General features: G+C 41.9%; 1 protein-coding gene across 8 annotated transcripts in view; it reads right to left on the bottom strand.

Moving 5' to 3' along the window:
• Window positions 1-5,280: 5,280 nt before the first annotated feature.
• Window positions 5,281-14,432, bottom strand: part of ZCCHC2 (zinc finger CCHC-type containing 2) — a 44,067-nt gene continuing 34,915 nt past the window's right edge. For 4 of the 8 annotated variants that reach the window (XR_015705665.1, XR_015705667.1, XR_015705673.1 and 1 more), the window contains 6 exons: window positions 13,537-13,601; window positions 12,549-12,643; window positions 9,857-9,985; window positions 7,645-9,153; window positions 6,841-7,080; window positions 5,281-6,629 (listed from right to left, as the gene is read on the bottom strand). Coding sequence is in view for 4 of the 8 variants with exons in the window: in XM_087761811.1 (XP_087617937.1) it covers window positions 6,562-6,629; window positions 7,645-9,153; window positions 9,857-9,985; window positions 12,549-12,643; window positions 13,537-13,601 (1,866 nt within the window). In the remaining 4 variants the exon portion in view is untranslated. Of the gene's footprint in view, window positions 6,630-6,840; window positions 7,081-7,644; window positions 9,154-9,856; window positions 9,986-12,548; window positions 12,644-13,536; window positions 13,602-14,432 lie in introns of those variants that run through there. The other 4 variants (XM_087761811.1, XM_009475477.2, XM_087761786.1 and 1 more) reach the window with 2 other exon arrangements.

The following is a 14,432-nucleotide window of genomic DNA, read 5'->3' as shown; positions in this document are numbered from 1 at the left end:
CTAAATTAACATTCCATTCCTTGCTTCCTCCACCTGAGAACTTGCTAGAAATTAGATATCCTTCCTTAGAAAGGTAGAAAAATGCGGTGGTTTCAAAGCGCAGTGCTAAGGCCCAGCTCCCATTTAGCTGCCTTTGCAATGGCAGGTACCGGCAGAGGCTCACCCTAAAATAGTTACCCCCTTGCACAGCCTATTTTATTTTGGATTAGCAAGTTTTCAATATTATTGTTTGGGAGTTTGCATACCATGGATTAAAGCATTTCAAATGGCCCTTCACCACGTGTGTGGTTCTAGCATGCACGTAAAAGAGACTTCACAAGGCTAATCAGGGCAAAAGCAAGATGGAAAAACAAAAAGGCAAACACGTAAATTAAAAATGGAAAACAAATCCAAGGGAGACAACGCTCTAAAGGGTGTGTTAGCTAGCTGACCACTCTGTGTAGCCGTAAGAATTATGAACACCGTAAGATTTTAAATGTATTATTACAGTCTGTTCAAAGTCCACAGAAATTAGCCTTATGTAGTTGCTGGGAGCGCCGTCTCTCCTATTAACGTGTCTGATACGGTCAACTGCGCTGCGGTGAAAGGCAGAACCCAGCCGGTTTTGTACCAAATAGATGCAATCGCTTTTTGCAGTTCTTTGCTAGGAAATGGATCTGAGCTGCGGTAAGAAATGGAGTGACGTGTGGAAATTGTTTCACCTCAAGCCCACCCCAGCGTCTGTCGGTATTTTTGTGGCGTTGCCGTTGCTTTCCCCTCCCCTCCTTACACTTTATTGATCTTCTCATTCAAGGTTTTTATTTTGCATGTTGGCAGAGGCCAGGATTTCCTGGATTACACGCTCCGTTGGAAATACCTTGAAGTCCTTGTCAATATGCGCCTCGGAGCCGATCGGGTCCTTAAGGAGCAATTAAAGTAAGTCCCAGGATGTTTTCACCCAGAAGTCTCGCCGCTGCTAAGCCATCCGCTCTTTTGCTGGCGCATGTGCAGATCCTGTGGAAAAAAACTTTAAAAAAAAGGAAGAGAGCAATTTGATAGCAACACAATGAATTGTATACGTTATATTGACTACTCTACTTAGCCACGTCATCAGTTCCCAAATTTAGTTTCAGTCAAAACAAGAAAAAAATCTGAAGCTGTTGAAAACACCATGGTTTAACTTTCAAACTACAAATGGTGTAAAACAAGACTATTATAATGTAAGCATAATATTTTATTTTTATGTATACTACTGTTTTTTCTAAGGCGTCCCTAACCAGTACTTTACACCCAATATTAAATGGCAAATAACTTTTTGAAGCAGCAATCCCCGCCTTTCACCAGCCACCCCAGTCAGCTTCATGGGAGCTAACTGTTAACTCCGTCCGTCAGCAACATCCTCTGTCTCCGGAAAAAAACATACTTTAGAAGTCAATAAAATTGGCCATTTTAGATCAAAGAGGGGAGGTCGAAAATGAATGCATTAATGGTTAAGATACAGCTTTTCTGTCCTTTTACCAAGTTCAACCATTTTTTTTCAGGCTGTGCTTTTGTACATTGTTTTATTGACCTATTCAGACAACAGTGACCCTTTACGCTAGTCAGGGAGCATGTATCAATATTTTAAATAATGCGTTTATTATGTTCTGTCTCTTGGGAAACATGCTCCTGAGCATGAGACATTCCAGATAAATATCTGATCTGATGTTAAATACTATACTGTGGACCTTCAGACTAAGTTGAGAGAGACAAATAAGAGAAATTATCCTGAAAGTTAACCAGACTCCCTCATGAATTATTCTAATTTGAAAAAAAAGCTAGCTGGACTTCAGAAAGCATTCCTCACTGTATGAATACAAATATCTAGAAGCATTTCTAATGCTCAGTGGTTCTTAAGATGCAGCTTTCATGTTTGGCTGCAATTCTCTGAGTCTTCACTATGAGACCTGGGCTATTTTAGCTTTAGGTAGTTAATACTTCAGATACGCGTTTAGCGTGCATACTTTTTGGAGAGACAACAATTAGTATGATCTTCATGTGAGAAAATATATAAACGTGAGAAAACCCTACAGAAACTAACGTTACAAAATCACAAGTCAAAGAAATCCCCCAAGTAAGCTTACTTAGATGGCGCGAAGATGCTAAAACCAAATTAAGCTGAAGCATCTCACATGGTGCCCCAGAAGTTCCCGGGCAGTCCGCTGGTGGAGTTCTGCTGCCACCTATTGCGAAGATGAACTTAAAGATGAACTCATTTCATTTTGCTAGGCGACACATTTGCAAGAATTACCACTTGTCTTTCTCTTTTTTTTTTTTTTAATTAACAGTACTTTCTTCCTAAATAGCTGCTACCGATCATTGCTGGAGACAGGATACAGGCAGAGGTGGACTTTCGGCCTGTCCAAATACAGCTGCGCGTACATTTTGATCTCTACTCCAACGTACAGAACTCGACTGTCTGCAGCCGTCAGCTGGAAGGCGGGATCCAAACTGGGACCCCGTTCCTCTCCCCCGATGAGCAGCCGAAGCACACGACGGCCACGGGCAGGGAGGCAGCACGCTCTCCCTGCAGCAACGCCTCGAGGTGTGCCGCTCCCGCCTCCCTTGCCAGCGGAGCGCAGGACTGCGCCTTAGCACCGGCACCCCGTCCACGTAACTGAGACAGCCCCTGAGCTCTACTATAAACTCGGGACTACGCCTTTAGGACACCTCCTCTTCTTCCTCGCAAGCGCAAGTGCAGCCCACGTATCCCTCATATATATATATATTGTGCCTAGGTCTAGCAGCCCCAGGTACCAGCCCCAGGCAGGAATCGCTACTGCCCAAAGCTGCTGCTTTGTGCGTGCAGAATTTAGGGGACCTTATTTCAGGAGAGGAGCTGCGGGAGGCGCGGGTCAGCACATCTCTAGAGGCTGCCAGGAGCAAAACTGAAACAAATGACGATGGTTACTTCCATCTCTCTACGACTGGAGTAGCTTGGCACTGGTCAAGTTTCGCAGTTCTCAGTGCACCTTCCTGCACCTTTTCCTTTCCAATCTGCCTTGGCGTGACGCATGCCCTCTGTTCCTTCACCTCTTCAGGAGGATCAGCTAAGTCAAGATCTAGGCATCAGGCCACCACTGCCATCCTAAGGTCGCTTAGCTGGGAAAATGAGGCCATCTGTTCGCTCCTAAGCGAGCAGCGTGCATCATCGCATTCCCTTATGCTCTTATCTTTCCAATCCCGTCCATGCCTGACTCATCGTTCATTTTGTCTTCCAGCTTTAGGAACCAAGGGGTTTGTACAAACGACAGGTTTCCGTCCGCAGCGGCGCTGCGGCAGGCAGTACAGACCAGGAGCAGCGCAGTACTCGGGAGTCACTCCCGGACAGCTCGGAGAGCTGCCCCGGCCAACCCGCTACTGGGATTTTCTCATTTATCTTTAGGGCATTCAACAGCTTCCAAGCCCCTCAGTAGGAGAGAGCCTCCTCTCTCTTGAGCTGCAGTTGCTGTTGAACCCGACTGCCCCGATAGCAGTGGCGTGGCCAAAGCTGACAGCTCGGTACGAGTGCTGTTAGGGCTGCAGCAAAACAAGCATCAGAAGAATGGGGCATTTTATACCGTTTGCTGTGCCAGAGGGTATGCATTTTTAAGTTTTTGAATCAGTAAGATCCAACCAGGATCTATGAAAGTCAGGGTTGCTTGCAGCATGCACAGATGGTGTCCGTCAGGCAAAGGGGAGTATCAGCAACTCGGACGGCACGGTTAGTAGTAGATACCGTTTTCAGAGCAATACGATAATTCACAAATGCCTGGGTCAGGAGCGTGCGCTCCCTTGTGCCCAGGGAGGGGACACCAGGCGCTGGCAGAAATGGAAGCTGTAGGATGATGCCTGCGTGACGCCTGGGTTTCAACACTCCCCCGTTATGATGGGAGTTGCCTGAGGAAAAGAGGTTGAGTTCACTGGCAGCTCGGAGCCTTCTCATCTGTGCTGGGATAAAGATCTGAGATAGCCCGCGGTCCTCAGCCCTGTGACCCCTTAGCTGCTGCTAAGCAGTAGCGGGAATTAGTCTATAAAGCGAGGTGGCAGAGCGATCCATACCCCTCTCTCTCTCAGCACCACCCCAGCACATCCAGGTACTGCATCGGTATCAGACCCTTCAGCTGTAATCTGCACACTTCTGAGCTGCTTCCCTACGCCCGGCAACTCCTGGTGACCTTCCATCTATTTTAGCAGACAGAAGGGAGACCTCGCTTTCCAGTTACTACATGCCTAGCATACACCTTATTTGCACTGCAGTCAAAAATGCATGTTTAAACTGGGTTTTAGCCGAAATCCAGGAGCCGTCAGAATATAACACGGGCTTAACTGTTCCGAAAGAGTTTAGGTCAAAGTCCTGGGGCTATCGCACATCCTCTTTCTCCCAAGAGATCTACCCATCTCAAAGAAGTTCAAACCAAGAGACAGTATCCTGACTTCAGATACGAGACTGACCTTAAGTCAAATACTCTCAGCTTTGTCTTCAAAGTGACAGATTCCAACCAAAACAGTAGCTTGCCAAAACCTTCCGCGATCCCACCCCTATACCCAGAAGCAGAGCATCACACTTGGTTCGTTGTTCTCAGAGACAAAGGACAGTACTTGCACACAGGGACTTTTTTTTTTCTTTTTTTTTATTGCTGTTAATTCAAGGAAAAAGGTTGCATAAAATCCAATCTCTTCTAGAAATATAAGTGACCTTTCCAGTACATTTCAAATATCAAAGTATATGGTAAACATACAAATAAAGAGAAGGTAACATACCTCCTATTTACAGTACAGTATTTGAAATCATAAAATAAGTTCCATAAAGTACAACTGGCAGGTAATTCACAATACAAGTCCATTGGTGGTTTAACACCCTCACTTCAACTCAAACGCAGTTCATTCATTTCAAGTGGTCCAAAAATACCCAGATCAAATAAAAATTTTAATCAAAATAATTTTCATTTACTACTTAAACTTTTTTTTTTTTTTTAAATTAAAGCTTTCATCTACCTCCCTCCCCATTCCCCCCCTCCAAGAAAAAAGTTTCAAAATGTACACTGGTGCTATAAATATAAATGCTACCTATGAAGAAATGTAGTAATCAAGCTTTTTTTTTTTTTTTTTTCTTCTTCAAGTTTTTTGTTTGTTTAGCAATTTATTAGATGGCTGAACCAAAGATGGATTTTATTTCATCCCTCTACCGGACACCGGGTCTGATTTTAAGAAAACATTTCTGCCATGAACTGTGAGGAATGCCAAACCCTATGGATATACAGTGGTAGCTGTTCATCGGTGTTGAATGCAGCAGTCAAAAAATACACTCATCTTCCAGATAACCTCAGTGCACTTTAGGAAATCAAATATTACCTGGAAGCAATTTAGTACATATATTGGCTTTTAAAAATAAAATAAAAAATACAGCAGCATTAAACTTACTTACTCATGATACTGACGTGATTAATACCATCTTAACACTCATTTCGGTCTTTCACATTATACCGTAATTACGCATAGTGGTAAATTGTTATAAAATAGTGACTTTGCTATTTGGTAGACAGGTTCTAATACTAATACCTGACTATTTTGTAGAAAACCATAGCTTTTGTTCAGTTTGAAATAAAACATTTACATTCTAGAGTACAATGCAACACTGTAATAGTTTAGGAAAAAAATATTCAATCAAGTAACGTTCATTCTGTGTTGACACAATGTAGAATAGCTTTAAAAAAGGAAAAAATGCTGTCAACTTTCATTACAAATGCAAACACACTGAGTACAACATTCATACCATTTTTTCACCTTTGTTGCTGAACATACAGGCTAAAAAGCTACAATGGAAGAAAAATCTGACAATTTAAGCTCGTTCATTTTTCTAAGTCTGTTCCAGTCCACACAGTTTCAGCCCCTTCCTGCTCTATGTATTTATTTGGGACTCTCAAGAGCTGCGTATGTGTGTTATTATCAGGTATAGTACACATACAGTATTGTGTTTTCCTTTGGACTCTCCTAATAGGACGTTTGAACATCTCCCCTCAATTCATGAGCATTAATTTAGAGTACGGGCAGGGTCTGTATGAACTGCTAAACACTCATGCAAGTCCAACGAATCCACGTGGACAAACAGGGAAAGAAAATAAAACAGCAGCATAAGGAGAACAGGGAGGGAGGGAAGAAGATTGTGGTGGGGAACATGACCAAGTTTCTTCTTTCACCATATGGCTGGCTGCTCCACCAGTGATGTCAGAGGTCAGAGGACTTTTTTTTTTTTTTAAAAAATGCAGTAAACATTGCACATGTCTCAAGTCTTCAGTGCAAAAGCATGGTTTGAATGCTCTTTTTGATTGTTTGGCTGTGTGTTTGAATTACATGCATTACGCAAGCCTTTTGTAGAACCAGGAGGAGACCAGGGACTCGGCTTTCTTCTTTTGTATGGAACAGAGGTGCAAAAGCAATGAAAAATTCCAAAAGAATATAGAACCGGGAATGTCCCAAAACACAAGACCAACCCCCCGCCTCCCACACACACCTTCCCCCGATTTCCCAAGCTTCAGTTTAAGTAGGCAATGTTTACTTGTTTCAGTCTGCAGAATCCAAGGTATCATTGGAAGGGGGAGGGGGAGGTGCGTATCTCAGTCTGTAAGTGCCTAAAACAGGAAAGAGAACTACTAAGTCACTGCTCACAATTAAAATGGATTACAAAACCACTACAAGGTATCAAAATGGACATGCTCTTCAAAAGGCACTATCATCCGCCAGTCCTTTTAACGTAGGTCCTAAGATTTTATACTATTCTTTCATCTGCTTGCTAAAACTGTAAGTTTAAAAAAGACATAGACCGTAGATATAGGACTTTACCTTTACTGGAAAAAGGCAAAGAAAAGACGACCCCCATCAAAGTTCGTCTTTCCTGTTCCAGTCCGACCAAACAAGTCAAGTCAGAATGGGCACAGGCCAAGAATCAAAAATAGTTTGTGCTCTCAGCAAACACCGCTTTTTCTCCATTCTTCTGGATGGAGAGAGAAATGGCATATAAGACTGAAGCCACTCCTTTGATTTTTAGTTCCAATTGGTTTCTGCCTTTTTGCTGCAACTTCTCTGAAAAGTTAAAGCATGTTTCATTTATGTACTGCATGATGGGGCACAGAAAGATGGCTGACTCTGCAAAGGTAAGCTTTAGAAAAGTTATTATCAAATGCCAGTCTGTTGGGTTTTTTTAAATTCTTACAAGTTTTAAGAATCCCAGTTGGTATCATAGGCAGTAATTGATATCTTTCACTTTTTGCCAATGAGTTCTCTCCAAAAAACACTGAACAGGAATGGAAAAATTGAAACCACATGCAAGTCTCAACATAATGCCAAAAACCAACCAGTGAAAAAAGAATGACAATTTAGGGCTGATATAGTTCGACTTCCCAGCTCCGAATCACACCCATTTTCGACTTCACGCTGCGAACCCTGTTCCCTTGCAGTGTTCTACAAAATTTTCGGGCAGAGATAAGATACTTTGCAGTTTCAGAGCAGGTCACTAGTGCACAACCATTTACACAAAACATACACACGCACGCACACCTTTCTGCAAGACCAGAAACAGCACATTCAGAAAGGTAAAGTGAAACCGCTAAACTCAAAAGCAAGTCCGCTGGGAGTTATCATGATTACCTTGTTGACTGGCCTCCATGGATGACTGCTTACAGTCCTGCGCATAGTGTCCACTTACACCACAATTGTAACATGAAACGTTCCCGTTCTTCTTGGGTCCCGACCCATTTGTGTTGGCAACTACGTTAGGTGCTGGATATACAGGATAGAACCTCCCAAATCCTGCCATCTGCTGCATACCATAGTTGGCTTGGCTCCCCATCACTGGGTCATGCATAAGCCCGTTTGCATATGGAGACTGATGCAGGAAGAAAGGAAGTTGTGTTCCATTGCTTTGATGTGCTTGATTGAGGTAGCTGCCATTGCAAAGTGATGGCAGAGTGAAGAAAGATGGAACTCTGTAGACTTGTCCATGAAGTGGATTATGATAAAAATAGCTATTAATCTGAAGGCTTCCATTGGTCCCACAGCTACACCTACGTCCGCAAGAACCGCAAGGACCAGATCCCAGCTGCTGCGGAGGTAACATTGTCCCGTTAGTGTTATTATTTCCAACAGCGTTTATGTAGGATGTGCTGTCGCTCTGTGCAGTGCTGTGTGTTAAAGCAGGGCTTGGGCTAGGGGCAGGGCCTGGCGTATGCGTAGGTATTGCAGGAGGAACAGTGGACTGGACCTGACCAACACCTAAACCAGCTGACTGAGGTGGCGAGGAAGTCGCTACAGTGTTTAGCACGCTTGTATTCTGGTTGGGCAACACACTGGTAGCATGAGGACTGCCTGGCAAAGCGTATGAAGCTGGTGGTGGCGGCGGTGCTGCTGTGGAGAGACCAGCTGCTGGAAGAACTACCTTTAGATTGGTAGGCTGAGGGATTGCTCCTGGGTTTCCCTCAATGTGAGGCACCATTTGATTCAGTCCTACCACCTGGGATGCAGGTTTTGTGATGGGATCTGTAGTAGGAACTGGGGATCCTGGGAAACTACCTGGATTGTGGACTGGGATAAAGGCAGTATTTGGTGATCCAATACTTAAGTTTCCTGTCGGCTGCTGCGGTCCATTAACTGTGCAACTTTCCGATGACCCCTGTGGAGAGGGCATTTTCAATCTGTGTATTGCCAAATGCAAAGCAGGGCTACCAGGCTGGACAGAATGTGGAAGGAAAGTGGATGGGACTGGCAAAGGGGAAGCCATCAGCTCAAGGCGTTTCTCAGGTTCACCAGAGGTCACTGGGCCCATTCCACCAGGAGGTGAATTTGCAGACTCTCTCACTGGCGAGACAGCAACAGGCGTGGTAACAAGCATTCCCATTGTTTTACCGTCTGCAGATATGGGTGGCGGGACGACTGCTTCAGGCTTTTGGGCAGCGCTGTGCATCACACAGTGTAAGGCAGGCATGAAGGAAATATGTTGAAACTTTGCATTCAAAGGCTCTTCTGAAAGGCTTCCATTTTCATTATTCACTGAAGAGATCTGCGCAGACGATTTGTTCATATTTGATGAACTGACAGCACTGTAGCCTGTAAACCTGGTTGTATTTTGATTCCCAGAGTCCTCAGAATTGCTGTCTGTATCTGTGGAGACAAGAGCATTTGTCAGAGGCAGAAGAACAAATCTGGCACAATATAGTCACGTCCTGGACTCATTTACCCATATAAAAGTTCCCAAGTTTGATGATGCAAATGATAGTTACGTCTTCCCGAATTAGAATAACTTTGAGATTATTTTCATTCATTCAAATCAAGCTAGGTGAATCTCCATCACTTGCCTATATCAAACTGCCCAACTAGCTGCTGTGTCTTTGACTTGTGTATATCTGCAAATGTGAAGAGTAGGACACAGACCGAATTAGGAATTTGCATCTACCTAGAAAGACATTAACACAGCTTACTCAAATTTGGGAGGAGCGGCAAATTAAACTGCCAATACAAAAAGAAGGACCTCTCAGACACATAATTCAATATAAAACCGGTCCGCTATAGGCCAAAGTTTTTCCCATTACTGTATTGCTGAAATTTCTCAAGAAAGCTACTCCACCAAGACCAGAAAATTACTACATATATGTAGTAATCTAAAACTCAACGGTATTTAAACAGTCCTGCTATTTGCTAGAAGCCTTCAAACCATCCAGTCACGAAACCCACAAAGCAAAATGTGTTCTGTGGCTAGCTCAGAAATAAAAGCAGCTAAGAAAATTGAGAAACTAATTAAAATTAATACGAGAAAGAGATCAGTCTAGGAATAAAGACATTCATGCACACTATCCATAAATACCACCTCTGTCTTTTTCTTCTTCACTATCAAAGCTTTCCCTCCCATCATGTCGTGGACTAGAAGGAGAACTGTAACTTTCAGATGATGTTTCTCCACATGTGTCATGACCAGATCCAGCGTCCAAATTCAGATCTAAAAATAAAAATTGGCATTCTTATTTTTAATCTCAGTATATGGAAGCGAGGTTATTTTGGTTTGCTCACACCTCACGCTAGTTCAGATTTTTGTTTGTTCCTACTTAATTGCATCTTAATTTGCGATCACTGAATCCTTGGTGTTAAAGGTGACACTGAAAATTGGTATTTATGCAGAGTAGTGAAAAGAATGATCATCCTTAATATATTTTGTGATGCTTGTACCAAATTGTACTACAATAATAATTTCCTCTGAACGGCAGCAATCAAACGTTTCCATTCAAAGAGATGCAATACTCCCTGGTCATACCAGCAAAGGCAGAAAGCTAACTCAGCTGGCAACATCAAAATAATACACCTTTTTACAATTAACTCTTCCGGAACAGGCTTTAAGCAAACTGTATCAACAAAACCTGTTTAAAGAAAAGGAAGTGAACGAAAAAAGTGTAAAATTGTTTTCTAAATTCTGAATAGGATCATGGGAAACTCATTTGCTGGAAACCAGCTGTCAGGGTGGGTTTAGATCCTATTAGTGAAGTCAAGTAGGTAGCTAGTATGCTCTGGCTTTCAAGTTCAGCCTCAGAGGTGAAGGAGCAAGACAGATGCACCCTCTCTCAGAATATATGCCAGACTAGCTTCAGGGAAACACCAACACCTAAAACCTCAGTTGGCAAAACTCCAGGACAAAATTTAGAACACTACTATTTATTTTATTAATTCTAATAAATTATTATTTTATGTATAAATTATTAATTCATTTATTAATGCCATTGCAAGTATAACAGGTTGGGATAAGTCATCAAAAAGCTGCCTTAATGCTTCAATTCTTGAAACCATTTCCTGAATTAAACCTGTAACTGGTCCAATTATTTTAACAAGTGTTTCGAATACCTAACGTAACCTGGAGCAGCAGTGCCAACCTCGCATCACTGACAGCAAGCGTCTAAAGTGCTAGTTACAAGGTATCAAGTCTTCAAAGTTACAAGTGTAACTAACTGATGACTCAGAAAAGCTAAAAATAGGGAGGAAAAATGGAAGAAAACATGATGCAGTTAAGAGCTACTGACTCAAAACAGAGCATTTCCAACCAAGCCTGGATACATAAAGCTAGGCAGAGATTCAGATTGCAACATGAAATTTTTTCTTTAGACGATGTCTCCAACAGGGTATTTTGATGTTTGTACACAAATGCCCAGGTAGAAAGCTCATCTCTGAGCAGGACTTAATTGCTTCCAGCCTCTGTGGGTTCAGTTTCTTCTTGGAGTGGCCTTAACTGCCCAACGGTATCAGACAGGCAGTTTCACATCTGTAGTGGGTAGTGAGCGGACAGAACTCTTATGGCAAAGCATTCCTTATTTAACTTTGTACCTCGTCACACAAAATTGCACCATCTGTTAAAGTTATCGTCAGTTCATAAAAGCTCAGTGTGTTTTGCCTGACAACAAGAACAGTAATCAATCAGACACGTACACAGCAAAGCTGCCCTGTAGAGGATATTTTCTGCTTGTACAGCCCTTAGCTGTAACTTTCTAAAATTGTCCTGGTTTTGCTAAGTTTGTGAACTGTGAATTCTTAAAGTTTTAGCCAAATACTGTTTGTAGAAGGTAACAAAACCTGCCCATAAAACACACGGCAATAATTCAGAAGGGGATCCACCTGGAACTCTCAACAGCGAGAAGCGGTGAGAAGAAAGAATGAAAGCTTAATCAAGACTGTACCCCAAGTGGAAGCAAGAGCAAGACAAGGCACTTTGTAAGAGTCCTTTCAACACTTATGCCCATTAGGTGGTGTAGAAAAAGGCAAATTCTTTGTCAACTTTCTGTCATGAGAACTAAGCATAAGAGAGGCAAGGCTGCAGCTGATATTGGGAGCCTAGAAAATGTCAAGGTGTCAAAGTCAATGGGTAAAGTAGCCCTTCAGAAATTTGTAATAAAGCTTGAAGACTCAGTTTACTAAAAGAACACAAACATCATTTTGTCTTTTAACTGACTGATGTACACAAGTCTTGGCCTAGACATTACATTTTGCTGGATGACCCGAACTTAAAGACCCTCTTAGGGTAGCATACACAGTTCTGTGTTGCAGCTCAGTAGTCACTTGCTTTACACACTACAGTTCATCAATGGTTTGCATCAGAGGGTTTTTATTCAGGTTCCTCATGGGTCATTACACAACAGCTGAAGAAACTAGTGAGCTGCAAAGAGAACACTAATGACGAGATGCTGGACCTCCACACGCTCAGACTGCTAAATTTCATACAGAAGTAGCCCAACATTAACTGCTTCTGCAACTACTACTCTACATAAGGCAACTTATGGAGACTTTACTAGTATTTTTCCAGTTATGCATGAAAAGAGACATACCCTAAGCAACTGCATACAGAAGACTGAGTCTAGCATGTTCTATACAGCAAGTCAAAGCACAGACTAGACAGCCAACATGCTGACCTGCACCAAAACAGATTTCAGACTTGTGATTTCCCCTTTACTGCAGAACAATGAATAAATCAGCAAAGCTGGAAATTCTATGTCTTACAAACGGCTTGGGGAAAAACATCTTACCTTTTGCTGTCCCTGTACGGATGTGCTGTGATGCTGCAACTCTAACTCCATTAGTCCTGTTGTTCAACCGGCAGTCAGTTTTCTTTGCTTTCTCCCTGTGTAAATAATTTTCGTGTTTGTGTTTCCCCCCCCCCCCCAAATGCATGGGCACAAATATCCAACCACGAATGAACATGTAATGCCACTGTAAACAAAAGCAGTGACTCCAGGCCAGAAATGCCTATTTAATAGCTATAACAACAAATGTAGATAATAAACAAATAGGTAAAGGCTGTTAGTGCAATATACCAGGAACTAAACTGCAAGTAGTGTTACTAAACACTATGAATAAAGAGCTAAAAAAGAAAACACACAAAAAAAGAAATGGTGCAGCTGATTCTAAAGTCACCTTTGAAAGCTGATGTGTGGTAATGCAGCCCTACGCCAGACTAGCATTAAAAGCATCTGGCTACAGAGTAACAAAATGACAGATAGTCAGCTTGGAAGTAGGCAGAGGTGGAAATGTTTTCACTTCCTCACAGTGCAGGATTGTGCAGCCCACAGGAAGTTCTGAGGCCCTCTGATGTGCAAATTATCTTCAATAAAACATTTTAGCAAGTTACCACCCACTGCGTAATGTTAAAGGTTGCTGTCAATCCTTATTTGATTTTCAGTGTTTTCTGGAGAGCTTTACACCTTTTAAGATTCAAATAAATATAAAGGGAAAAAAGGCAATTCAATATCAGTTAGGAACCTACTTGCGCTCCTTCATCTTTTTGCTAAATGACAACTGGTATTTTGAGAAATGAAGGCGTACAATTACATTCCATTTTTCAAGTTACTTCTTTTCAGAAGATAAAATAAGGATTTTTATGTAGACTGGCTTCACACTATGCCAGCTCCTGTCCCACAATAGCAAAACAAAGCACCTAATTGATTGTAGACTCTGCTTATCAGAGTGAATGCATTACACTTCATTTCTGGATTACCGGTTACATTGGAAACCTACTTTTCCAGCTGTGGCTTTCCTTTCTTCTTGCTTACCGTAGACAGACTTCGTTTTTCTGCTGTATGCTAGACAGAAAATACAAAGACGTCAGTCAAACAACAGAATTTGTATCACAAAAATTTGTATCACAAAAATTTGTATCACAAACAGAATTTGTATCACTTCTAGACTGACGAGTCCATGAGTCCAAGACAAGCGCGCTCACAGGTGCTATAACCATACCAACAACTGCTTGTACAGTGCATCCAGGCCTTTAGAATAATGCATCTTGTCTTGTGTTTATGCCATTATCAGCAAAACACTCAGCAAATTACTACTTGCAAACATTCCAAAGATATCAATCAAATTATCGTTTGCACGCTGTCTTTCCTCTTGAGGATAAAAACGAATGTGTTTCATCACATACCTGCTAAAAAGACTAATCACAATGCTTAAGGGGCTACAGAATTTATTGATTTAAGTGGAATTATTTGATGGTTGGGGAGTGAGAAGTACACGCGGCAAATTATTTTTACATAGCGACAAAGCAGGTACCCAGCCTTAAACTGCAGGTAGCTGCTGAACTAAACTCTAGAATGTAACCTAGAAGCACATAAGAAAAAGCCCCAGAGTCTGCATAATTCTTTAAGTATGCTATTACTAGCTGCTAGTAATATCTCATATTTGGCAAAGGAGTAAAATCTATGAAAATTCAGACATAATCTTTGTCCAAGTATGCTGCATTCAGACATCCTTTAAACAGGAAGTAGCTTTTCCTCTCCTTTGGTATATTAATTTTTTTCTTGCCTCAAGCTTGCAATATTTCAAGCTTTGCTGCAGGCTGCCATTTAATCTTTAGAAGCAAATCTCAATTCATTACCTTGCTTTGTGAAATAAGGGAACTGTTTTTGTTTGCC

The sequence above is a fragment of the Nipponia nippon genome, unplaced genomic scaffold (genome assembly GCF_047370975.1).
Source record: "Nipponia nippon isolate SJK-2023a ecotype South Korea unplaced genomic scaffold, ASM4737097v1 scaffold_1, whole genome shotgun sequence".
NCBI lineage: Eukaryota > Metazoa > Chordata > Aves > Pelecaniformes > Threskiornithidae > Nipponia > Nipponia nippon.
This window is presented reverse-complemented; position numbering and strand designations above follow the sequence as displayed.